General features: G+C 42.2%; 1 protein-coding gene and 1 long non-coding RNA gene across 2 annotated transcripts in view; one reads left to right on the top strand and one right to left on the bottom strand.

Annotated features, from left to right (window-relative positions):
- Positions 1 to 5,687: 5,687 nt before the first annotated feature.
- LOC308190705 (uncharacterized protein) overlaps positions 5,688 to 23,814 on the top strand; it is a gene marked incomplete at both ends in the record, with an annotated part of 320,790 nt that continues 302,663 nt past the window's right edge. The window contains one exon of the mRNA XM_080582359.1: positions 5,688 to 5,972. Coding sequence (XP_080438485.1) covers positions 5,688 to 5,972 — 285 coding nt within the window. The remainder of the gene's footprint in view (positions 5,973 to 23,814) is intronic.
- On the bottom strand, positions 15,094 to 19,641 carry LOC308190103. The gene is made up of 2 exons (XR_013946892.1): positions 19,555 to 19,641; positions 15,094 to 16,092 (listed from the first exon to the last, which is right to left on the bottom strand). It is a non-coding gene; the product is annotated as an uncharacterized lncRNA (long non-coding RNA).

The following is a 23,814-nucleotide window of genomic DNA, read 5'->3' as shown; positions in this document are numbered from 1 at the left end:
CTGTCCTTTCACTCTCTGTCTGCCATGGAGAGTGCATCGCAAGTTGCTAGAAGGTAATAATGCAGTTAGCCAGCAAAGCAATTATCTATTTGTTCAGGACCATAAACTACCACAGATATAGCTTTCATTGCTGTTGATATTTGCAGTGACAGAGGTAAGTCTGATTCTCCTTCTTTCTTTGAACTTGCAAATATGTGCTTGGTAATACTTCCTGTCTTTAACAAATACTAATGTGCTTCCATATCCAAGATCTGCTGGATAATAGCTACTGTCAATTTCAATATAAGGCATTAAAACAAGCAAGTATTCATTCTGTGGCACTTAGCTTTGTCACAATATATCCTGCACTTGGCAAGGGCGGACTGGCAGAAGAGGTGCCAGTGGGGTAAGGTGTCACCACTTGAGGACTCTGAAGTAATCTGCAGAGGAAAACATTGGCTATACTCTAATGATCAGAAATGCCCCACAGCTATTCTGTAGCCTTGCAGATAAGAGCCTTCCCTCCCCGTCTGCCCCTTCTTCTACTCAATCTACCCATCAGTTAATCTACATGATATGATTGCAACTTGTTTCCTTCGTCAGTGCAGTTTGGAGGGTATCTCCAAGACATGGCTAGGAAGAATAGGAATTCACATTTTGTGCCATAGCCAGTCTTACTCAAGGCTAGAATTGTTTTATATCCAACTCTTTTTCACAAGCACTTTACAAGCATTTTTTTTTCTTTTTAATCAGTTTCTTAGGCAAAAAGAGGCATTGAGCTTTTACATATGAAACAGTTTGAGATCAGATCCTTCTTTCCCCCCTGCACCCCACCCCCCTTTTTGCTGTTCTATTACATCCTATGTGATTATTTCACTGAAAAGGAGTGCATTTAATCTTTTCACAATTAAATGAAGCACAGAGACATTTCTCTCCTTTCATCACCATTACTTGGTGATATATTACTTGGACAAACAGAAAAAAAAAATAAAAAAATGCCTAATTACAAAGTAGGCACTTGTAAGGGAGGAGTAAACAAGTTATCTATAAACACTGTTGAGATCTGGTACTGCTAAGAGATTTGGTACTAATGCCACTTACTAATACCTGTGGTTGAAACTACACAAACACACAGTGGGAGTTACAACCTCAAATTCACATCTTAAATATAGAAGGTATGTCTTACAGCTCATTCAGTGATATCAGTGATATGTTTCTGTAGACCATCCTTACAGGCTGAGGGATGGCCAAAATACCAAATCTAAACGCTCCGTGTGTGCCATAATCTAAAAGAGAAAATGTATGAGAAAAAACAAAACATCATTTGCTGCAGTCTATATCTGTTCTGAAAAGTTTGGAATTCAGATTTCTATTCTTCCATTGTGAAACTGATGGAAAATGTAACCACAGACTGCTGTAGCATTTCTCCCAATCAGAAGCTCAAATCCTTAAAAAAAAATAAATTAATTAAAAAATGCAGAGAAACTCACAGAGTTTATAGACAGTTTTCTTTGCCAGTGGGAGCCTCTCACCACACCAGTGGAGGCTTAAGAAATTTTGTCACAAAGAACACAGTGCACAGGTGACTGCTTTCAAAGCTATATTTATAAAGCCTTAAATATACACAGGGCTCTATTATCAAAAGTTTGAAAACACATGAGCAGACAGTAAGCACACCCATGTACATATGTGTTTAGAGTACTCTTACATATACTTTGTATTTATACACATGAAGATGACATGCAAGCAAAACCATATATATTAAAAAAATACCTTTCCAAATTGATGCAAAAAAATTCCCATTACTTTCTATATCTGGCAACTGCATTTTCCTTCCTGAATGAGTATACCAATATCCAAAAACCCAAATGTCACGTCACGCTTTTTTATTTTAATGAATAAAAATGAATAGTGACTATTATTACAAAGGCTTTATAATTGAAATATTGCCTATGTTTCTCTAGATATTAGTACAGATGTAAATGCAAACATAATGATGTTTTATTTATTTATTTCAAATGCAGAAGTTGTACAATACTTTCCACCAGATTTTCAGATATTTTATCCTTTTTTTTCCTTACAAAATGTAATTATCAGCACAACTGTTTGGTATTCTAGCAATGAAGATTGCTATTTATATGAAAAGGAAAGAGTGAAAGAGAGGAAGGAAGGAAAGGAAGGAAAGAAGGAAGCCTTATATTCTTAAAAAAAAAATCAACAAGACATTTAAAATTTACTATTATTATTATTATTATTATTATTATTAATAATAATAATAATAGTTCACCACTGCTGGGCTTTGTCACAGAATTTAATTCCCTTCTGACAACTTTTATGCTGGCTGCCATTGAAAGCAATAGCTAGAACATTTCATTTAAGCTTAATGTATGATATCTGACTTCTGCAAAAGTTATGCAGTTCTAAGTTATAAGTTCAATGGACTAGACACACACAGGCCCACTGTTCATACAAGTAATACTATCCAGTTCTCTCTTGTCTTCACTCCTAATAAAGCAAAAGCCTTAACCTTCTCCTTGACAGATTTTAAATTTAAACCTCTAGCTTCATATTGAGGCTATCAGTCAGCCTGAAAATTCTACTGCTCATCATAAAACATATGAATAGCTATGCACTCATTTCTTATGTCAACAGAAACCTTCCCTTGAATCTCAATCCTTGAACCAAATCTGAGATCAACTTTTATTTTGCCTCTTATCTGCACTCTCCAAGAATCAATTTTCTAGTTGCTAAGCTTTTGACATGAATTTGACGGTAATATCTGTAGTATAGTAGCCAACATCATTCCTTCAAAATATATTTCCTATTCTGATTATCAACATTAATCAGGATTCTTGAAGGGAAGTTGTGGGGAGCTGGGGGTTGGCCTCATCTCGCAAATAACTAGTGATAGGACAAGTTGCACCAGGGAATGTTTAGGTTGGAAATTTCTTCTCAAAAAGAGTAGTCAGGCATTGGAATGGGTTTCCCAGGGAAGTGGTGGCGTCACTGTCCCTGGGAGTGTTTAAGGAAAGGTTGGACCCGATGCTTAGGGACATGATTTAGTGGGTAAAATTGGCAATAGGGTGATGGTTGGATCAGATGATCTTGGAGGTCTTTTCCAACCTTAATGGTTCTATGATTCTATGCTATTCAGGTTAAAATCTTGACTTACAGAACCAGTCTAGAGTGTATTCAGTCTATTGCCTCGGCTGTGCAAGAGACTTGAGACTAGAGAGAGTAGGATCAAAAGAATAGGAAGAAAATAACAAATTTAATATAACATGTCTCATGCAAGAAATTCCTCCTAGTTCTGCTTTGAACAAGAGTGACCACTGCAAAGCTGTGTCTTTTCTCTTTTATTTTTTTTTCAGCTTGAGTTTAGAATTCCAAATTAGTCCTATTGCTGCTTTGATAGAGGATTCAAATTTGTTCTCAGGGGATTTTTATGTCTTATTTCCTTCTATGCAAAATGGCAAAAAATAATAAAATGTCAAGAAAAATTACTGGAAGATAAAAGACAATATGCCGCAGAGAACAAATATATTACTGTTCACTTTGTTATGTTCCAAAAGCAAATTTTACTTCTGTTATATCCCATCTCAGCTGTTTCTTAGTGTGAGACTTCTCTGTTTTATGCCTCTGGCTCTTTCTCGTACAAGAGTGCTTGCAATGGCCAACCAACTTACATGACAAGAAAAAACAAAATTGCAATGAACCAGTACAGAACTATATATCCAAAAATCAGTCACAATGCAATAATACTATGCTGAGAATATAAAATAAAATAAAATCTAATATATATATACGTGTGTGTGTGTGTGTGTGTGTGTGTATATATATATATATATATATATATAAAGGAAGAAATAGAATAACTTTCCGTTATCATCTTCCACCTGACAGGACTGTATTACAGGCCAAGATCAACAACCAGAATTATTATGTGGACTAAAAGAAGACACATTATAATCACCTATTAAAAGATGATAGTTCAGTACATCTATATTCCTACAGTGGGAGGGTGACAATTATTTCTGTATGCAATTTAATAGGACTTGAGAGATATGAATCTGACTTATTCCTGTATATAGTTTTACAGGGCATGAAATTTATTTATTTCAGCCTACTATGATAATTGATCAACTTTTCTTTCCCTACAAGAAAAATGAGTACTTTATAGATATTCTTATCTTATATATGCCACTTCCAAGGCAATCGGCTCCGGGACAGGCGCGTTCAGCAGCGGAGCTGGGGACCGGGACAGGCAGGGCTTTTTTTCCGACATCGAGGCTGCTCGATGGAGCCGCCAGGACCCGGCAGCCCCCGCGAGGGAGGCTGACGAGGCGTAGGCGGAGCCAGCAGCGCCCCCTCCCCGGCCGTTCAAAAGCAGCCCCTAGGGAGCGCGAGAGACCAGGAGCGCGGCAAACAGGGCGGGCAAACAGGGCGTGGCGCGGCAGTTTGCACGGCAGTTCAGGCAGGCAGGGCGAGCAGGGAGGGCAGAGAGGGCAGAGTTTCCCCCCGCCCATAAGAACAACATCTTTAACGGCTGTCAACCACTAGCTAGGCTGCAATGGTCTTCACCAGGCAGAGCACTCTCTCTGGAAAGTCTGTGGCCACACAGACTGACAGCCTGCTCAACAATGCGGCAGTTCAGGTCTCTGGGTGCAGGGAGTGTCTGAGTCTGTTGCTGCCATCTGAGGGAGGCAGAGGCACCGTGTGTGTGAGGTGCGAGCAGGTGGATGACCTGGTCCGCCTGGTGGCAGAACTCAAAGAGGAGGTGGAGAGGTTGAGGGCTATTAGGGAGTGTGAGCAGGAGATAGACTGGTGGAGTGACTCCCTGCAGGGCCTGAAGGAGAGGTACCAGGGTGAGACACCCCTAATGGGGATGGACCCCCTGCCCTGTCGCTGTCGGGCAGAGGGAGGCAACCTAGAAGTTGAGGAGGGATGGAGACAGGACCCTGCTCAACCTCACAGGCAATGCCCACCCCTACCGGCCCCACCTTCCCAGGTGCCCTTACGTAACAGATTTGAGGCCCCGGAGCTTGAGAGACTGGTGGGTGAGGACGAGGTAGAAAGTCTACCCAGGAGGATGCCTAGGGCGAGGAAGCCGACTCCACGCCTCAAGACTGCCTCCACCAAGAAAGACAGAAGGGTGATCGTTGTAGGCGACTCCCTTCTCAGGGGAACAGAGGGCCCTATTTGTCGACCTGACCCTACCCGTAGGGAAGTCTGCTGCCTCCCTGGGGCCAGGGTCAGGGATGTTGCCAGGAAGCTTCCCAACCTGGTTCGCCCCTCTGACTACTACCCTCTTTTGATAGTCCAGGCTGGCAGTGATGATATTGATGAGAGAAGCCTGAAGGCTATCAAACGGGACTTTAGGGGACTGGGACGGTTAGTGAATGGAGCGGGAGTACAGGTGGTGTTTTCATCTATCACTGCAGTGGCAGGGAGGGGTACCGAGAGGACACGGAAAGCCCACCTGATTAACACGTGGCTCAGAGGCTGGTGCCAACACAGAAATTTTGTTTTTTTTGACCACGGGGCGCTTTACTCGGCACCCGGCCTGGTGACCGCAGACGGGTCCCTATCTCAAAGGGGAAAACGGATCCTAGCCCAGGAGCTAGCAGGCTCGTTGAGAGGGCTTTAAACTAGGAAAGAAGGGGGATGGGGCTGAAATTAGGCTTGTTGGAGCTGTACCAGGGGGAACAATGGCAAAGCCGGGGAAGAAGGCAATGGCCCAACTGAAGTGCATCTACACTAATGCACGCAGCATGGGTAACAAACAGGAGGAGCTGAAAGCCACCGTGCAGCGGGAAGGCTATGACTTGGTTGCCATCACGGAAACGTGGTGGGACCACTCTCGTGACTGGAGTGCTGCAATGTCTGGCTATAGGCTCTTCAGAAGGGACAGGCAGCACAGAAGGGGTGATGGTGTGGCTCTCTGTATTAGAGAGTGTTTAGATGTTGAGGAACTTGAGGCTGGGAATGATAAGGTTGAGTCCCTATGGGTTAGGATCAGAGGGAAGGCCAACAAGGCAAGCATCCTGGTCAGGGTCTGTTATAGACCGCCGAACAAGGATGAGGAGACTGATGAGGAGTTCTACAGACAGCTGGCAGAAGTCGCGAAATCGTCAGCGCTTGTTCTCATGGGGGACTTCAACTTCCCAGACATATCCTGGAAGCACAACACAGCCCAGAGAAAGCAGTCTAGGAGGTTTCTGGAGAGCATGGAAGATAGCTTCCTGATGCAGCTGGTTAGAGAGCCTACCAGGGGAGGTGCCCCGCTAGACCGTCTGTTCACAAACAGTGACGGACTGGTGGGAGATGTGGTGGTCGAGAGCTGTCTCGGGCAGAGTGACCACAAAATGGTTCAGTTCTCTATTCTTGGCGAAGTCAGGAAGGGGACCAGTAAAACCGCTGTCTTGGACTTCCGGAGGGCTGACTTTGAGCTGTTCAGGACACTGGTTGGCAGAGTCCCTTGGGAGGAGGTTCTGAAGGGCAAAGGAGTCCAGGAAGGCTTGGCACTCCTCAAGAAGGAAATCTTAATGGCTCAGGAGCGGTCTGTCCCCACGTGCCCAAAGACGAGCCGGTGCGGAACTAGACCGGCCTGGCTGAGCAGAGTTGTGGCTCGAGCTTAGGAGAAAAAGGGGGATTTATAATCTTTGGAAAAGAGGGCGGGCTACTCAAGAGGACTATAAGGACGTTGCGAGGCTGTGCAGGGACAAAATTAGAAAGGCCAAAGCTCATCTGGAGCTCAATCTGGCTACCGCAGTTAAAGATGACAAAAAACATTTTTACAAATACATCAACACAAAAAGGAGGACAAAGGAGAATCTCCATCCTTTACTGGATGCGGGGGGAAACTTAGTTACAAAAGATGAGGAAAAGGCTGAGGTGCTCAATGCTTTCTTTGCCTCAGTCTTTATCGGCAAGACCAGTTGTTCTGTGGATACCTGGTACCCTGAGCTGGTGGAAAGGGATGGGGAGCAGGATGTGGCCCTCGCTATCCATGAGGAAATGGTTGTGACCTGCTACAACAATTGGATGTATGCAAGTCGATGGGGCCGGATGGGATCCACCTGAGGGTACTGAGTGAACTGGCAGAGGAGCTGGCCAAGCCGCTTTCCATCATTTACCAGCAGTCCTGGCTATCAGGGGAGGTCCCAGTCGACTGGCGGCTAGCAAACATGACGCCCATCTACAAGAAGGGCCAGAAGGTAGACCTGGGAAATATAGGCCTGTTAGTTTGACCTCAGTGCCAGGGAAGCTCATGGAGCAGATTATCTTGAGTGTCATCACGTGGCACTTGCAGGGCAACCAGGCGATCAGGCCCAGTCAGCATGGGTTTATGAAAGCTAGGTCCTGCTTGACGAACCTGATCTCCTTCTATGACCAAGTGACGCGCTTGGTGGATGAGGGAAAGGCTGTGGATGTGATCTACCTTGACTTCAGTAAGGCTTTTGACACCATTTCCCACAACATTCGCCTCAAGATACTGGCTGCTCACGGTTTGGACTGGCGTACGCTTTGTTGGGTTAAAAACTGGCTGGGTAGCCGGGCCCAAAGAGTCGTGGTGAATGGAGCCAAATCCAGTTGGAGGCTCGTCACTAGTGGAGTCCCCCAGGGCTCAGTGCTGGGGCCGGTCCTCTTTAATATCTTTATCGATGACCTGGATGAGGGGATCGAGTGCACCCTCAGTAAGTTTGCAGATGACACCAAGTTAGGTGCGTGCGTCAATCTGCTCGAGGGCAGGAAGGCTCTGCAGGAGGATCTGGATAGGCTGGACCAATGGGCTGAGGTCAACTGCATGAAGTTCAACAAGGCCAAGTGCCGGGTCCTGCACCTGGGGCGTAACAACCCCAAGCAGCGCTACAGGCTTGGAGATGAGTGGTTAGAAAGCTGCCTGGCAGAGAAGGACCTGGGAATACTGGTTGATAGGCAGCTAAATATGAGCCAGCAGTGTGCTCAGGTGGCCAAGAAGGCCAACAGCATCCTGGCTTGCATAAGAAGCAGTGTGGCCAGCAGGTCTAGGGAAGTGATTGTCCCCCTGTACTCGACTCTGGTGAGGCCGCACCTCGAGTACTGTGTTCAGTTTTGGGCCCCTCGCTACAAGAAGGACATGGAGGTGCTTGAGAGAGTCCAGAGAAGGGCAACGAAGCTGGTGAGGGGTCTGGAGAACAAGTCTTACGAGGAGCGGCTGAGGGAGCTGGGATTGTTCAGCCCGGAAAAGAGGAGGCTCAGGGGAGACCTCATCGTTCTCTATAGGTACCTTAAAGGAGGCTGTAGAGAGGTGGGGGTTGGTCTATTCTCCCACGTGCCTGGCGACAGGACGAGGGGGAATGGGCTAAAGTTGCGCCAGGGCAGGTTTAGGTTGGATGTTAGGAAGAACTTCTTTACTGAAAGGGTTGTTAGGCACTGGAATGGACTGCCTAGGGAGGTGGTTGAGTCGCCATCCCTAGAGGTCTTTAAAAGACGTTTAGATGTAGCCCTTAGTGGTATGGTTTAGTGGAGGACTTGTTAGTGTTAGGACAGAGGTTGGACTAGATGATCTTGGAGGTCTCTTCCAACCTAGACGATTCTGTGATTCTGTGATTCTGTGATATTCTATAAGAAAATTCAAATCTAATTGCCTTTGCATTTTGTAGAGACAGCATCCTATATAAAACTCCAGACCAAATACCACCCTTATTACTTCTCATAAGAAAGGCAGATTTTCATGTGATTTTGATAGTAGCACACAATTAAAATTACAAGGTGCCAAAAATATAAAGAACAAACTAAAAAATCCAGTCCTACTTTATTTCAAAATATCAGCTTTTTGTTAGTTTTAAAGCTAAATAAAATCAAAACAAAGCTGTATTTTAATAACTACATTTCTTAAATGAACATGGATAAATACAGTATTCATAGACAAAGTTTTTTTCCCTATTTTTCAGTTTAAATATTTAAAATTTAGAGTATATTTAACTAAAAATGAACTCTCCACTTGCATTCCATTTGAAGTTGAATAATAATTTCTTACACTATCATCTTCTCACTCAGAACTAAAAACTGGTGTTACTTATTTTGCATGAATATCATAGCTCATCCTTAGTAGGAACATTCATTAAGAATCTAGATACCCACTAACTATGCCTAAATGACATTACCTATGTCTAACTAAGGTAAGGTATGTCTAACTGAGGTAAAAATATATTTTTTTCTACTTTTAACTTACTTAGGTTTGTAAGATTTTACAGAGAAATTTCCAACAACCATTGTTTCTGAAATCTACCTAAGACATCTTGAAAGAGATGTAGTCATTTGCATCTCACTTACTTAAAACATTTAAAAGCTGCAGATAGACTAAGTCACAGTCCCAGTACTTTTTTTACAGACACCTGAAGGAAAAGCTTTTTTCCAGGAGATATTTCATCTTCTGTACTTTAGATGGCTAGACGAAGCTGAAACATCCTCAGAAGCAGCTCCATTTCCCTCTACATAAAACAAAGGGAGCCCAAGACAACATGCTTGGGCAAGTCAAGACAGATGAATATATAAACCTAAATTTGGTGAACAAAGTCTCATTACTGCATTTTGAGAAATTTTCTAACTATAGAAATGACGTGTTTAAAAAAAATGGAAAAATGTTTGCCTTGATCACCACACTCTGTTTCAAATCAACCTATTTGCTCTACGTCAGACAATTTTACCCTCATATGTCTTATCTGCTCTGTTCCTCCTCTTTCCCATCTAAGACTTTGCTTCCAGTCCTATGTCTTTAAACATTTTTTCTCCCTCTCCTCCTCAGTCCTGCAATATGGAGCAGGATGCACTTTGGTTTCCTTTCTCTGCTTTGGGGACACCTGTGAAAGGAAAGAAAGCAAGGAACAAGAAGATGACGTATCAATTTAAAATGAGATAACTTGGGGGGTGGGGGAGGGGGGGGGAAGAGGGCTGCTGAGAGGACTTGTCTCTTTCTCCTCTCTTTCCATCCTATGTAATGACTTCCTGAGAAGAACAGTAGAAATTTTTTCTAACTTCTTCCAGTAGTCTTGCTTGACTGCTTTTTCCATTTGCAGATCCCCCTAGGGAGATCATCTGTTATTGTTTTCTTCTCTAATAGCGTATATCAGCAATCTCATTGTACTTGCTGGAAATTTTATTGCCTGAACATAATTTCCTTACCATTTTACAAAATTCCTATTTTAATTTACTATACAGACAGCAAAAAGGAAAAAATGAGTGTTCCTTCGAGAATCAAAAATTGAAAGTTACTGCCTGATGGCAAAAGTGAGTGAAATCCTAAGATTACATGGACAATAATTTTAAACTATCTATTCCCTTATCCCGAATCTCACTGGAAGGTGGCGTGCCAGGAAAACTCTAGACATTGTATTTGTCAAAAGTTTAATGAATGAGCATACAGATTTATTTCTGAGTTGCTGTATATGAGAACAGACTCACACCCAGTATCTTTCCACGTATGTAGGGAGTACCTCAAATTCCTGTCTGCTTTGCTTTTTATCTTATACAAAAGGAGTAGTACAATTAAGTATAATGTACAACTTTTCAACAAATAATTGTGAGAAATATTCATCAAAATTTTTGGCAACTTAACCACAGAAAATTACTCAAGGAAATTTCCCCAGTGTTTGACAGCCTTTAAAATGAATGGCTAATCTCTGCTTGTTCATCTGGATGCACACAATACAGGTGAATTATAACAGCAATGACTTGGAAAATTCAACTCTAACTGAAAAATCCTTTAAGTTACTTAATACAGGAAGAAAGTGATGCTTGCTGGTAGTTATCATTGAAACAAAATGAGATGACATTATTTGGAAACATGCTAATGAAATGTAAGTTCAATGTCAAGAAGAATTTTACAAGTACTTTTCACAAAACTGCTGTTGATGGTGGACTAGGTTTTGGAGAGATACAACATGAGTCATATGACAATATCTCACATCAGTGGAACAGAAGAGAATAAATAGACAAATGTACCATGGAGAGGGAATTCTGAAACTATACATACAGAACCCATCTGGATCATATTACTTGATGAAAAACATAATTCAATGTTACTGAAACACAGCAACATTAATCTTAACTGTATTCTCTCCTCTGATTTAGTCTACATGGCTTCAGCAATAGATACATGAAAGGTCTTGGACAAGGCAGGGTGAGGGGGTTAAACTTCTTTCCACTTTAGTCATTTTTTTGTGGTGAAAGGGATTTTCTAGGGATGATTTTTCATATCACAGTGGGTAGAAATGGACATGAAATCTCTGTTCTGACTATTGCTGGCTAACTTGCAGCATGGCTTGAGACTGGAGGATTGGCAGTGTACAAATTTTTTCCCTGTCAATCATATTGCTAGGGAATGACTAGAAACTTCTCACTGACCCTCAGGACTCCACTGCATCAGAAATACATTACCACCAAAGCCAAGATCTTTTGGCTTCCCACTTTGTTATCTTTGTTGTTTTTGTTGTTGTTGTTTTTTGTTTGGTTGGTTGGTTGGTTGTTTTTTTTTATTTTATTTTTGTCTCCAATATGCTTGGCCAATAAGCAAAACGCTTGGCTGTTTTATGTTAAGTTATAGCTGTGCTATTCAGCTGGAAACAAGGTGGACAGGAAGAACTAAGTTTGGGTTATGGGGAAAAAGGCAGGTACTAACTTCTTATTAGAAAACAGTTTAATAAGACATCAAGAAAGAAAAAGAAAAAAAAAAAAAGAGAGAGATGGGGCTGCCCATGCCTGCCCCAGACAGTTCCGCAGGGCCCAGCTGGGCTCAACTGCCAAGATGGCGGTGCCTCGCCTCAGGCACAGCCTGGGGAAGGAAGGACACAGCGCTGCCTGGCAGCCAGCAGAAAGAAAGGGAGGGAGGGAGGGAGGGAGGGAAGAAAGGAGGATGAAAGAAAGAAGGGAGAGAACAGGAGAGAGAGAGAAAGGGGAAGAGAGAGAGAGAGGGACAGAAAGAGGAAGAAACAGCCCTGCCAGCACCCAGGGGAGAGGAGAGGAGGGCAGGCACCGGAGCAGAGATCCCCCTGCAGCCCCTAGGTAAGAGACTGTTCTAGACCGGGTTTATGCTGAGGGACTGTGGCTCTTTGAAAGGACACTCACTCGAGCAGGGGTAAAGTGTGAGGAAGAAGCAGCAGCAGGGAGATAAATCACTATGTACTGATCATAACCAACCTTCCATTCCCCTTCCTCTTTAGTTTGGGGTTGTGGGTGTAGAGTAGTCAGGAATGAAGTTAAGCCTAGGAAGAGAAATAGGTATTGTTTCAGTGTTTGTCTTTTTGTTTCTTGATACCCAGATCTATTTTAATTGGCAATAAATTAAATTAATTTCCCTCAAGAAGAGTCTGTCATGTCCATGATGGTAATTGGTAAGGAATCTCCCAGTGTTTATCTTGACCCACATTTTTTCATCCTGTTTTCTGCCCCTGTCCCTCTGAGGGATTGGCTGGGAGGGTATTTGGCTGTTAGCCAGGGCTAAACCACCATAGCAGGAAAATCCATGTTGGTGCTCATCAGACAGGAAAAGATTGAAGGTGCTGAGTTATAATATCAGTTTGGAAGATGCCAAAGAAATCAGCAATGTTGTAACCCTCCCTAATGAAGACATGAACAAGAGCATTAGAATTGGTTATCTTTGGGAGAGACATCAGATGAAAGTGAATGAAGTGGCTGGGGATATCTGCTGAGGACACACATCTCAGGAACATACAGAACAGACCTGAAAAACTCCCATCACTGACAGGGTTAAAAGTTTAGGCTGATTCCCTATCCTTAAGAAACTGGAATAAAAATTGAGAGGACTACTGCCCTAAAAATAAACAACTATTAGAAGAAGGATGTTAGAAATATGTATCAGTCATTTAAATGGAAAAAGAAGGAGAAATGAAAAGCGAACATGCCTAGAACACAGCACTAACTGTAGACTGAACTCACGAAACAAAGGTGCAATGGACTGTTTCCCATGTAAACGAGAAGTAAGAGTACAGCAGAAAATGTGGAAAAATAAAAATAGACGTGGCAAAACATAGCAACAGAAAATAGAGATTCCTCATTTATCCTAATTATAGCTAATTATCATCTGGCTAGAGCTCAGACTTTTCTACTCCTGTGAAACACTCAGAGAGAGGTTTTTTTAAGATACACAATCAAACATATTATTTTTGGAATAAAACAATGTTAGAATCTTTATTATCATAAGAAAAGACCACTATTAATATATGTATTTTTTAATTTTGCTCTGAAATACCAAGCATCTGGAATTAAAATTTCATATTATTGCATGAAGGACTTGCAAATAGTACCTTGGGAATTTAGTAAGCTAAAATACAGTTATTTCAGCCTTGATCCAAAGACAAATCATACTTGTTATAAATTACTCTTTTAGCCAGAAAGAATTAGTTTATTGAGTAAGCGATCAGCAAGCAAAACAGTGCTGGGCGGCCGGGGAGTCCATGCTCCTCCAAACGGCGCGCACCCGCCCCCCTTCACAGTCCCCTTTTATCATCGAGTTCTTCCGGGGTTACGTAGCCCCCCTTCCTGGTACTGCGGCTGCGTCGACTGTTGCTAGGGGGTCATCTCCGGTCCCTCTGGTGGTCGCACGGATGAAGGCAGTAGTCTTCCTCTGCTTGGTATGTGGTGTTTTTCCCTCCTTAACTGGTCATGTTGGTTTGTCTTAAGATAGGACAGTGGGTTATCGGTTTTGCAGTTATAGTATTTACACAAAGTTCTCTCAACTTTCCGTCCGAGACAGCAACAGGCAGGGAGCCTCAAGGTCCTTACAGCCACCTGGTGACTCCCTTCGTTCCTTCTTAATATAGCCATGGGAAATAATGAACAAACATGCTTCATACATCACAATCCCTCCTTTTTCTTTTAGTTAGTTATTTTGTTCATTAATTCCTGGTATGCCTATCTGCTGAGCATTAGAGTTTCAGCATCCTCATTCGTGGTTATAGGTTCATATTTAGCACGGATATGCATCAAATGCGCTGCCTCTAAATGGTTTTTTACAATCGCGATTACTCGATTAAGAATACATGGTCCAAAAGTTAGCCCCAACACTAATAACAACAAAGGTCCTGCTATTGTCGACAGTAAAGTTGTAAGCCAGGGTGAATAATTAAACCAAGATTCGTACCAATTCTGCCTAGCTTCATATTCTCGCTTTCTGTTTTCTAATCCTTCTCTGAGCTTCATCATTGTATCCCTCACTACTCCAGTGTGGTCTGCATATACACAGCATTCTTCTTTCAAGGCGGCACATAATCCACCGTGTTGTAAAAACATCAGATCTAATCCTCTACGATTTTGCAAAACAACTTCCGATAGTTTCCGATTTTTCCAGGGCAGTAATTGACTGTTCAACTCGAGTTAAGTCCTCATCTACAGCCACACGTAGGGAGGTGAACTCCTGGCTTTGTCTGACCAGAGAGGCAACTCCAGTGCCCACCCCGGTGCCTCCCAGAATTATCAACGTTGCCAATGTTATAGCTGTGATTGGTTCTCTTTTTGTTAAATGGTTCTCTGCTACTGTGTGCCATGTATATACGTACTCTTCAGAATGGTTTAGAATTCTTGGTATAATTATCACCTGTATACAGAAACCTTGAGATACATTAAAGAGTTCAAGTGATAAACAAGAGGTAACACCTATCGATGAGCAGACCCATCTAGCGTTGTTTGCGGGTATTAACCACCTTTCTCTACTTCCTGGTGTAACCTTCTCCGTAATACCGCATAGATGGAGCTTCTCACTAGGGATTGTACCTACACACCTGCCATTCCCAGTTACTTCCGTCAATATTATTCCTACATCCCTTCTCCAATTGCATTGTGGAGGGTTGGGGTTACATGAACGGGTGGCCTCTCCCAGATCTCCAATGGCATCGTAATATGGAGGCCTTATATCAAGACATAACCAGCAAGGTCTAGGTATGTTTGGATTTGTTTGATTCAATAAGTAATAACTAGCATCCATGATTCTCCACATGTTATTCTCAGTCATCCCTTCACTTTTAATTTCATATTTTTGACCCACTGATTTATTAATGACCTTTAGTGGTTTTGGGCTATTAGAAGTTTGTATTCCAAAAGCTTGTGTAGGTTGAATTCTTAAAACACTCCCTGACAATTCTTGGTTTGGTCCCACCCGTTGGGGGTTCTTATATATTATCCCTCCCCTATCAGCTCCAGATTCATGAAACCTGATTCCCCAACGTTGTCCTAGGGTCCATCTTTGATCCCCCAGTTGGGTTACATTGATGTATATGAATTTGCAATCTGACCTGGAGTACTGTGGACCCCCACCAGAGAGGGTGGTGTAATGCTGTAGTTCGCCCTTATGGTTACATCCTGGTGGCCCGTACCCCACCTTCAAATATCTGTCTGCTCCAGCTCTGGGATTCCAGTCTGTGGTGATAGTCTCACAATCCCAATAAGCACAAAAGTATTCATGTGGATAATTACAACACGGTCTTCCCGGGTTAGAACTTGGGCACATATAGAAACTCAATTGACCAGAACACGTTTGCTGTGTTTTTGCCCCATGTCACAAGGTCACACAGTAAGACCCTAAAGCTAGGGCCCCCAGCGATGGTTATTTGCTGCACAACATGGTAATCTTCCCATCTAATTAGGCTCCAAGTAAAAGTCTATGAGGGTGCGCAGACCCAGGAACAGTGGAAACAATTGCACCTATTACTATGTATCGCAAAAAGTGGCTAGGGCTCATTTTCCGGAGTTGTTTTTTTTTTTATTATTTTTTTACCTGGCCACGCAGTTCCCCACCGTTTCACTCTCTGCCTTGCTTGTCAGTTCGGTTGCGGCGAACTACAAGGTGCAGGTTCTTCTCAGCAGCAGTAGTGTTCTTCAGGGGAGTTTCTCGGGTAGCCGCGACCTCTCGACCTGTCACCGATCACATAGAGTCCCCCTCCTCCCCCTTTTTACGATACATAGACAGTGACAGTATATATTATACTTATCGAGTTCGTTTCAACGTGAGCTTTAAGTCATCAGGGCCTGCGACCGCTTCCCATTTGCTTGTCTGGATTGGTCCTCTCATGCGACTGGCATGCGTTCACCCCATCTCAGCCGTCCGGATAGCTGTCTCTGTAGTAAGTAAAACAACATACGGGCCTTCCCACCGTGGTGTTAAAGACGTTTCCTTCCATGTCTTAATTAGAACCCTATCTCCAGGTTGCATTCTATGGATTGTTATATCTAACGGGGAACGCTGTGCCACCAAGCCTTTTGCTTGTAACTCCCTCCGTCGGTTTATAAGCTGTATTAAATAAGGTGTTAATTGGATATCCTGTACCTGGGGGTGATCAGATGGCATTTCTAAATCATAAGGCATACCATACGGCATTTCAAAAGGTGAAGTTCTGACATCAGCTCGGGGCTGTGTTTGGATATTCAATAGTGCAAGCAGTAAACATTTCACCCAGGAGGTCTTTGTCTCCATCGTAAGCTTTGTTGGTTGTTTTTTAATTTCACCATTCATTTGTTCCACCTTTCCAGAGCTTTGAGGGTGCCACGGAGTATGATATTCCCAATTTGTCCCCAAAGCTTTCGTAGTCTCTCGGGACACTTTCGACACAAAGTGCGGACCTTGGTCAGAATCAATTGTTTCTATAATCCCGTATCTCGGGATAATATTTTCTAATAATACTTTCACCACGGCATGGGCCGTTGTCCTCGTTGTTGGGAAAGCTTCGACAAAGTGCGTGAGATGGTCTACAATCACTAATAAGTATTTGTACCTTCCTACTTTCAGAAGCTCTGTGAAATCCAGCTGGATTTTAGCGAAAGACCGGTGCGCCAATTCCCGACCTCCTAACACCCTTTTCCTCATTTGTCGGGCGTTTACTCTCCTACAGACAAGGCAATCATTCACAACTCGTATATTCCAATACACATATACCTCGTAGCAAATTGATCCACTAGTGCTTGAGCTCCCCAGTGAGTGTTTTCATGAAACCTCCGTAGCACTCTTAAAGCTGCAGACTTAGGGAGCATTTCCCATCCATCAGGCAATACCCATTTGAGCCATTTTATCCTTTTCCGGCTGCGTAAAGCAGAGCAATGTATATATGGGCCCGTGTAAGTAGCAATGCGAATTTTTCCCAAGGAGCAACTACATTGTATGGCATCAAAGCTGAAATACTTTCAACAAGCATAACATGGAAATTCCTTTAAGTCTTTTCCACAGTCTGGGCATTCTTTCCTTGTTCTTATAATTCTTATACTCATTAATGCTGCCCTCTTTGTCTCCTGATCTGCCAGGTTATTACCCCTAACCTGAGGGGTGAGGCCCTTTTGATGCCTTTTTATATGCACTACAGCAATTTCTTTAGGTTCCCTAATAGCTTGTAAAACCTGGGCAATCAATTCTTGATGTATTAAACCCTTTCCTTGTGAATTGATGAGCCCCCTTTCTTCCCATATTTTACCAAATGTATGCATTATCGCATAAGCATATTTTGAATCTGTATATATTGTACCACTTTTATTCTTCAATAGTTTTAGGGCCCGCAAGATGGCATATAGCTCACAAGCTTGGGCCGGCCAGCTAGGGCTTAGAGGTCCAGATTCTACTATCTTAAATGTTTTCCCATTTACCAGCGCATATCCTGATTTTCGTTTCCCTTCAACTATTCTAGATCACGTCTCAACTTTGTTTGCTCTTCTATATTTCGGAGGCAATTATGTCCTAAGGACTCATTTGGTTCCCCATAAAGAAATTGAGCAGGGTTTTGTAGGGAGGTTGTTTCCAATGTTAATTTCGGAGAGGAAATGAAGGTAATCCATTTCTCTGCCTTTTGTTGCAATACCCCACGTATATTGTGTGGAGATATTACTTTGATTTCCCCCCCGAAAGTGATCTTTTGTGCTTCGTTTACTAACAAGGCAGCAGCCACCATTACCTGCAAGCAATTTGGCCAACCCCGGCTAACTGGGTCCAATAACTTATACAAATAGACCACAGGTTTTTTACTCCCTGCCCATTCTTGGGCCAGCACTCCGTATGCCGTGCCTTCTACGCTGTTCACAAACAGAAAAAAAACGGCCTCCTCGAATCTGTCAAACTTAACACTGGGGGTCGTGCTAGTTCTTTCTCCTTCTCATTCTCTCTCCTGACACTTTCTGCGCTTCTCCTAATAACTCGTCCAAACCCCGATACCCCGATCCTGCCAATCTTCTATCTTCTCTAATTTCTTCCTAATATCCAGCCAGGATTTTGCTACGAATTGAGTTTTCAGCAGGGCCTCTCCCACAGGAGTCCCCGGATCCACCCCTGAATATAGCTGCAGGCTTTTACGCAGCCTCTCTAGCCATTCCGTCGGGGTTTCATCCTTTTTTTTTTTTTTTTTTTTTTTGTTGTTGTTGTTCACTAAAGGCCTTATTGATGTTGTGACCTCTCGGGACTGATTCCCTAATTCCTTGCATAAAAATGGTTCTTAAATCTTGCAAATGACCACGGTGTACGGGGTCCTGATTATTCCAATTAGGTCTCTGCAGTGGCCACTTAACATCTGCAGCTGGACCTTGCTGATGCTGTTGATCCCAGATTCGCATCCCCGCTCTCCTAATCATTCCCCTCTCTTCCGAGGTAAATAAAATCCCCAATATAGATTGCATCTCCTCCCACGTGTACACATTGGGTCCTAGGAACTGATCCACTCGCTCTGCTACTCCGAGGGGGTCTTCCAATAAACTTCCCATCTCTTTCTTAAAATTGCGGACATCCCCAGAATTAATAGGGATCCACCACATACCCCATTTCGGGTTGCGGGCCTCCCATAGATATTTCTCTCAACGGATACAGCCCCCCCATGCTCTCAGGTTTCTGAGATTTTTTGTCTCCGTTTTCTAATTCGGCTCCTAGTTACCGGCCCCTGATCAACGTCACTGTCCGACTCCCCTGAAGACTGTGAGTTAGAAGGCCCTGGGGGGGCTGTGGGCAGGATATACGGAGGTGGTGATACCGGGACCTCCAATTCCCGATTCTTTTTCTTACGTTTCTCCTCCCCTCCTTTTTCTTTTAATGGATACAAGTTAACTCGATTCCCCGAGCCCAGCCAGAAACTCGCATATTCGCTCTCTTCTAAACAAAAAGGTTCTTTGGCATTCACATAAACATTTAAGGCTTGACACACCCCGTCGTCAGATGACCCAAACACGGGCCAATAAAGACAGTCGCCTCGAATTTGCTGACCTCCCCAAACTTCGATACAATAATGAATCACTTTTACTTTGTCCTTTCCCCCCCTAGAAGGGGAATCACTCCAATTCTTTATCATTAACCCCAGTGGACTATCTGGGGGTATAGGGGGCAACCTAACCCCACCCATGGGACCAGAAGGCTTACTCTTCTTCTGTCCCATCTTCCGGAGCGCCTTTTACACACACACACAGCCGCTTCCCCCTGGTCGTGGCCCAGTCCCTCGCGGGATGTGGGAACCACACTACTGAGGGGTCCGCACTCACTTCGTCCGCAATTGGACGTCTCACACAGACGCGCTCCAGGATCACCAACCCCAACCGAACGGATCACCGGCCTATACTTACCCACCCCGTGGGTCTTCGTTCGGCCTTCGTGCACAAAGATTACCTAGGGGTTTGCCGGCTTTATTTGCTTGCTGCCCGAAATTTAGGGTTCGTCGGTAGAGGGCCCGAACGGGAATAGTCCCGGCGAAGGCAGCCGAAATCGGCAGGGCGCCCACCTCGATAGGCTTCCCAATCGACGTACCTCTATCCGAGTCACGGCACCAAATTTGTTATAAATTACTCTTTTAGCCAGAAAGAATTAGTTTATTGAGTAAGCGATCAGCAAGCAAAACAGCGCTGGGCAGCCGGGGAGTCCATGCTCCTCCAAACGGCGCGCACCCCCCCCCTTCACAGTCCCCTTTTATCATCGAGTTCTTCCGGGGTTACGTAGCCCCCCTTCCTGGTACTGCGGCTGCGTCGACTGTTGCTAGGGGGTCATCTCCGGTCCCTCTGGTGGTCGCACGGATGAAGGCAGTAGTCTTCCTCTGCTTGGTATGTGGTGTTTTTCCCTCCTTAACTGGTCATGTTGGTTTGTCTTAAGATAGGACAGTGGGTTATCGGTTTTGCAGTTATAGTATTTACACAAAGTTCTCTCAACTTTCCGTCCGAGACAGCAACAGGCAGGGAGCCTCAAGGTCCTTACAGCCACCTGGTGACTCCCTTCGTTCCTTCTTAATATAGCCATGGGAAATAATGAACAAACATGCTTCATACATCACAATACTTCTTTTAAAAAGTCATCAAGGATGTTGACTACTTTTTTACTTTATAAAAATATTTTATAAACATTCGTCTGTAAAAACCAAAACGACAGAATAGTACTGCACTGCAGGTTTCCTCAAATGCAGACACCATAATAGTGATTTCCATATGGCATGAAATCTGAGTACGATAAATGGAGAAAGTTACTGGAAAATATGAAGAAATAGCTGTAAACAAGAAGAAAAGCATTAGACAGATGGGGTTTATTGATATAGTGATCAAAGTCAGTAACTGCCTACTGCTTGCTTGTTCTTTGGGCATTCCTGGAAAAAAAGGCACTATACTTCTCAAGATCACATGTTTTTCAACCTTATAAAAACTAAACAGACTGTTGAGGCAACAACATAATAGTGGGTCTATACTTCCATAGTTATTTTTTACACAAATTACTGAAAAAACAAAAGGTGGAAATAATTTTCTTGTAACTAGTGAATTCAATTGCACCTTTCACTGAGGTCTTATTTACTTTAATTGACAACACAATAGACTGTAACATTTTGTTCAGTGAACAGTTGTATAAACTAGAAGATTACATTAGTAATGGAATTTTTACTACTGGAATATGAGAGAGATACAAGGGTACATCTGTAGAACTGCAGTACCTTAAACATCCATTGTTTTATTTGACAAGTAAGAACACAGACACTAAAATGAAAATGTGATCAGGAAAGAAAGTGTAATTAAAACACACTTTTATATCAGTTAAAGATATACTGCAAATCAAATTACAATACACATGCTTTCAAAATGCCTTATTAAGAAAAAAATTGCTTTCTTTTAATTTAGCTTTATGAAGTGCCCTCTACTGATACATGTCCTATAAAGTTATGTTTTTATACATATGATTTTTCAAGCTTTTAAAGTCTGCTTATTACAGTAAGCTATCAATGCTATTACGTATTCACTGTTACCATACTGCTGGAAGTTATGATTAAATGTATGCATGAAAATATAGCAAATAGAGTGATGATTTTGGACAACTCAAACCTACAGAAGAAAGGAAAGATATAGCCACTGAGTAACACTTACCTAATTTGGAGCCCTGTTCATGTTGCTGTTTGTCTTTTCAGGATACCATAATGCCACCATTAAAAACAGCTCTACAGCCTGCCCATGAGCCACTGCATAACCATAGGAAATTAGTAGTCAGGAAAGGTAGTTAGGTCACTGCATTACTGAGCATGAGAGGCATATTCTGCCAACCTAGTACAGTAAGACTTGTAGGATCAAGCAGCCTAGTAGTTACAGTACAAGAGTATTCTGCCCAAGTTTTGAACTTTGGAAAAAAAATATTTTTTTCCAAGTTTTCTTCTGATCAGAGTAGCTGGTATTTTGGAGATTTGCCTTCAGAGCTCAAAGAGAAGGTTTATGTTATGAAGAACTTGAATAAATCTCTTATTTCCAAGGATGCATTGTCATAGTAGACATGGATACACTAATTATCTTTAAACCAATATGATATGAAATGAGATAAATCTTAAAAGAAGTTTTGGCATTCCTTGTTTTTGAATCCATTTAGGCAGACAGGGACAGAGGGGATAAGTATGAAATCCTGTACATTTGTACACCAACCCAGTTTGTCACAGTGACGGAGAATTGGAAAATAAATGTTTTTGTATTTAAAATATTTAGTTACCGTTATATAATAGTTAAAGATATTTCTAATTCACTACTTAATCACAATCATCGGTAAAGATTAATTTTATTCTGGCTGTTTCTATATAGAAGCAGGAAAAGTTATTTAGCAAGAATGGGCCATAAAAAGAAACATGTTAGCATTCCTTTAACATTTTCAATTGCTGTTACATTTATAATGTCTATGTGATCATTTTCTTAATGAGAGAAAAATAATGTTGTAATGGGAAACAGTTTGATCTGAAACAATCATATTTTAATAGCTTAGACCAGTCTTCATTTCTCATTTCCACTTGGTGTCCATGACACTTTTATTTAGTAAATCTCAAAATAACATTTTCCATTTGAAACAACAACAACAAAAAAAAACATTTAATGCCCTTGTACTTCCATTTCTCCTTTCTTATGACAGCTGTTTCATTCAAGATGCTATTTATTTTAATGAAAATTCTCTTTTAAAGATCTTTAAAGAAATAAATGATAGAATATATCCCATTGTCAATAAAAATTAAAGAAAACCCTTTCCAGCCAGAAGTATTGGTATTATAAACTCACAATTGAACGTTCTTTAACAAAGAGAAAAATGCAACCTGTGACGCATCACATATGAGCTATATCATATATCACATATATCACATATATCATATGTCACATATATCACATATCATATCAGCTACAGAGGATCTGGATCATATTCACAGAAGGAAACACCTGTCACTACTGATTGTGTGTTTCTGGTCCTTGCTTGAATTCAGAAGTGGCAACATTGGATTTACTGCCCCAATACATATAATTAGACCCAGTTTCTTGAAGAATGTTTGTGCTGTATGCTTTATGCAATATGGTACAATGATGTGTACACAGGTAAGCTTATCAGTGAAGCAGTTTGTTAATTTAGTTTATATATACAGTACTCTTGTACTATAATCACTAGGCTGCCTGATCCTACAAGCCTGCGACATAATAAATTGGCAGAATATGCATCTTAATGGGAAAGCTGGTATAAACTACATTAGCAGAGTGATATTTATTGGCATATGCCATGTCAGCCTAAGGGTATTTACCAACACAGCAATGATAGCACAACCACAGCAAAGCAGCACTGTTTGCAGATCTCAGTGTCAGAGTAAAGCATATCCAATTTCAAAATGGCCTGCACAATGTAGTAGCTGGTACACCATTTACAAATCTACTTTCTGAAAATCAGTAAGGCAGTGCCATATTACCAGATTTTACAAGTGGCAAGCAACACTTCAAAGCCTCTGGAAGAAATGCTGCCACCATCTAAAAAGGAAAAGACAGGCCATAAATCTATTTCCTTACATCTTGCCCTCACTAAAGAAGGAAATCAGTATGCTTCTCTAAAGACACACTTTACTGAAGCAACAGAAATGACTGGTCCTTAGGTTACAACGCATATTCATACATAGGCTGTGTAGATCAGGTTCTCTCCAGTAGACAATCTGAATGCCCTGTACATTTCTGAAACTTTAAAACCCCATCAAATGAGTAATTGTCTTTTTCTCCAGAATTCTCACCCTGTTCAGTGGCTCCACAGAAGTAAGCCATGAGCAGCCCCATGAGAGTTCACTGAGTGATTAACAAATCTTCTCTACATGGCATATGCTTTGAACTTCCTTTTGTTGTCATGCACTTATTCATACCAAATAATTTGCATTGTTTGACAAAGCAAGTGTTAGTACTGCTAAATAGTGGCTTGGTTTTCTTTTTCCATCTGATTTAACATCATCCCTTCTAAAGGGAGAGAGAACTGCAATAACATGGAGAGAGAGTTTATCATGTCTCAGATGATGCACAAAATCATTTTGGAGGTTGTCTAACAGTCAGTAAGATGAGCTGTCAGGGAGAAAGTCTAATAAAAGC

Source organism: Anser brachyrhynchus (assembly GCF_964034855.1).
Source record: "Anser brachyrhynchus genome assembly, chromosome: 2".
NCBI lineage: Eukaryota > Metazoa > Chordata > Aves > Anseriformes > Anatidae > Anser > Anser brachyrhynchus.
The sequence above is the reverse complement of the archived record's forward strand: the minus strand, read 5'-3'. Positions and strand labels throughout refer to the sequence as shown.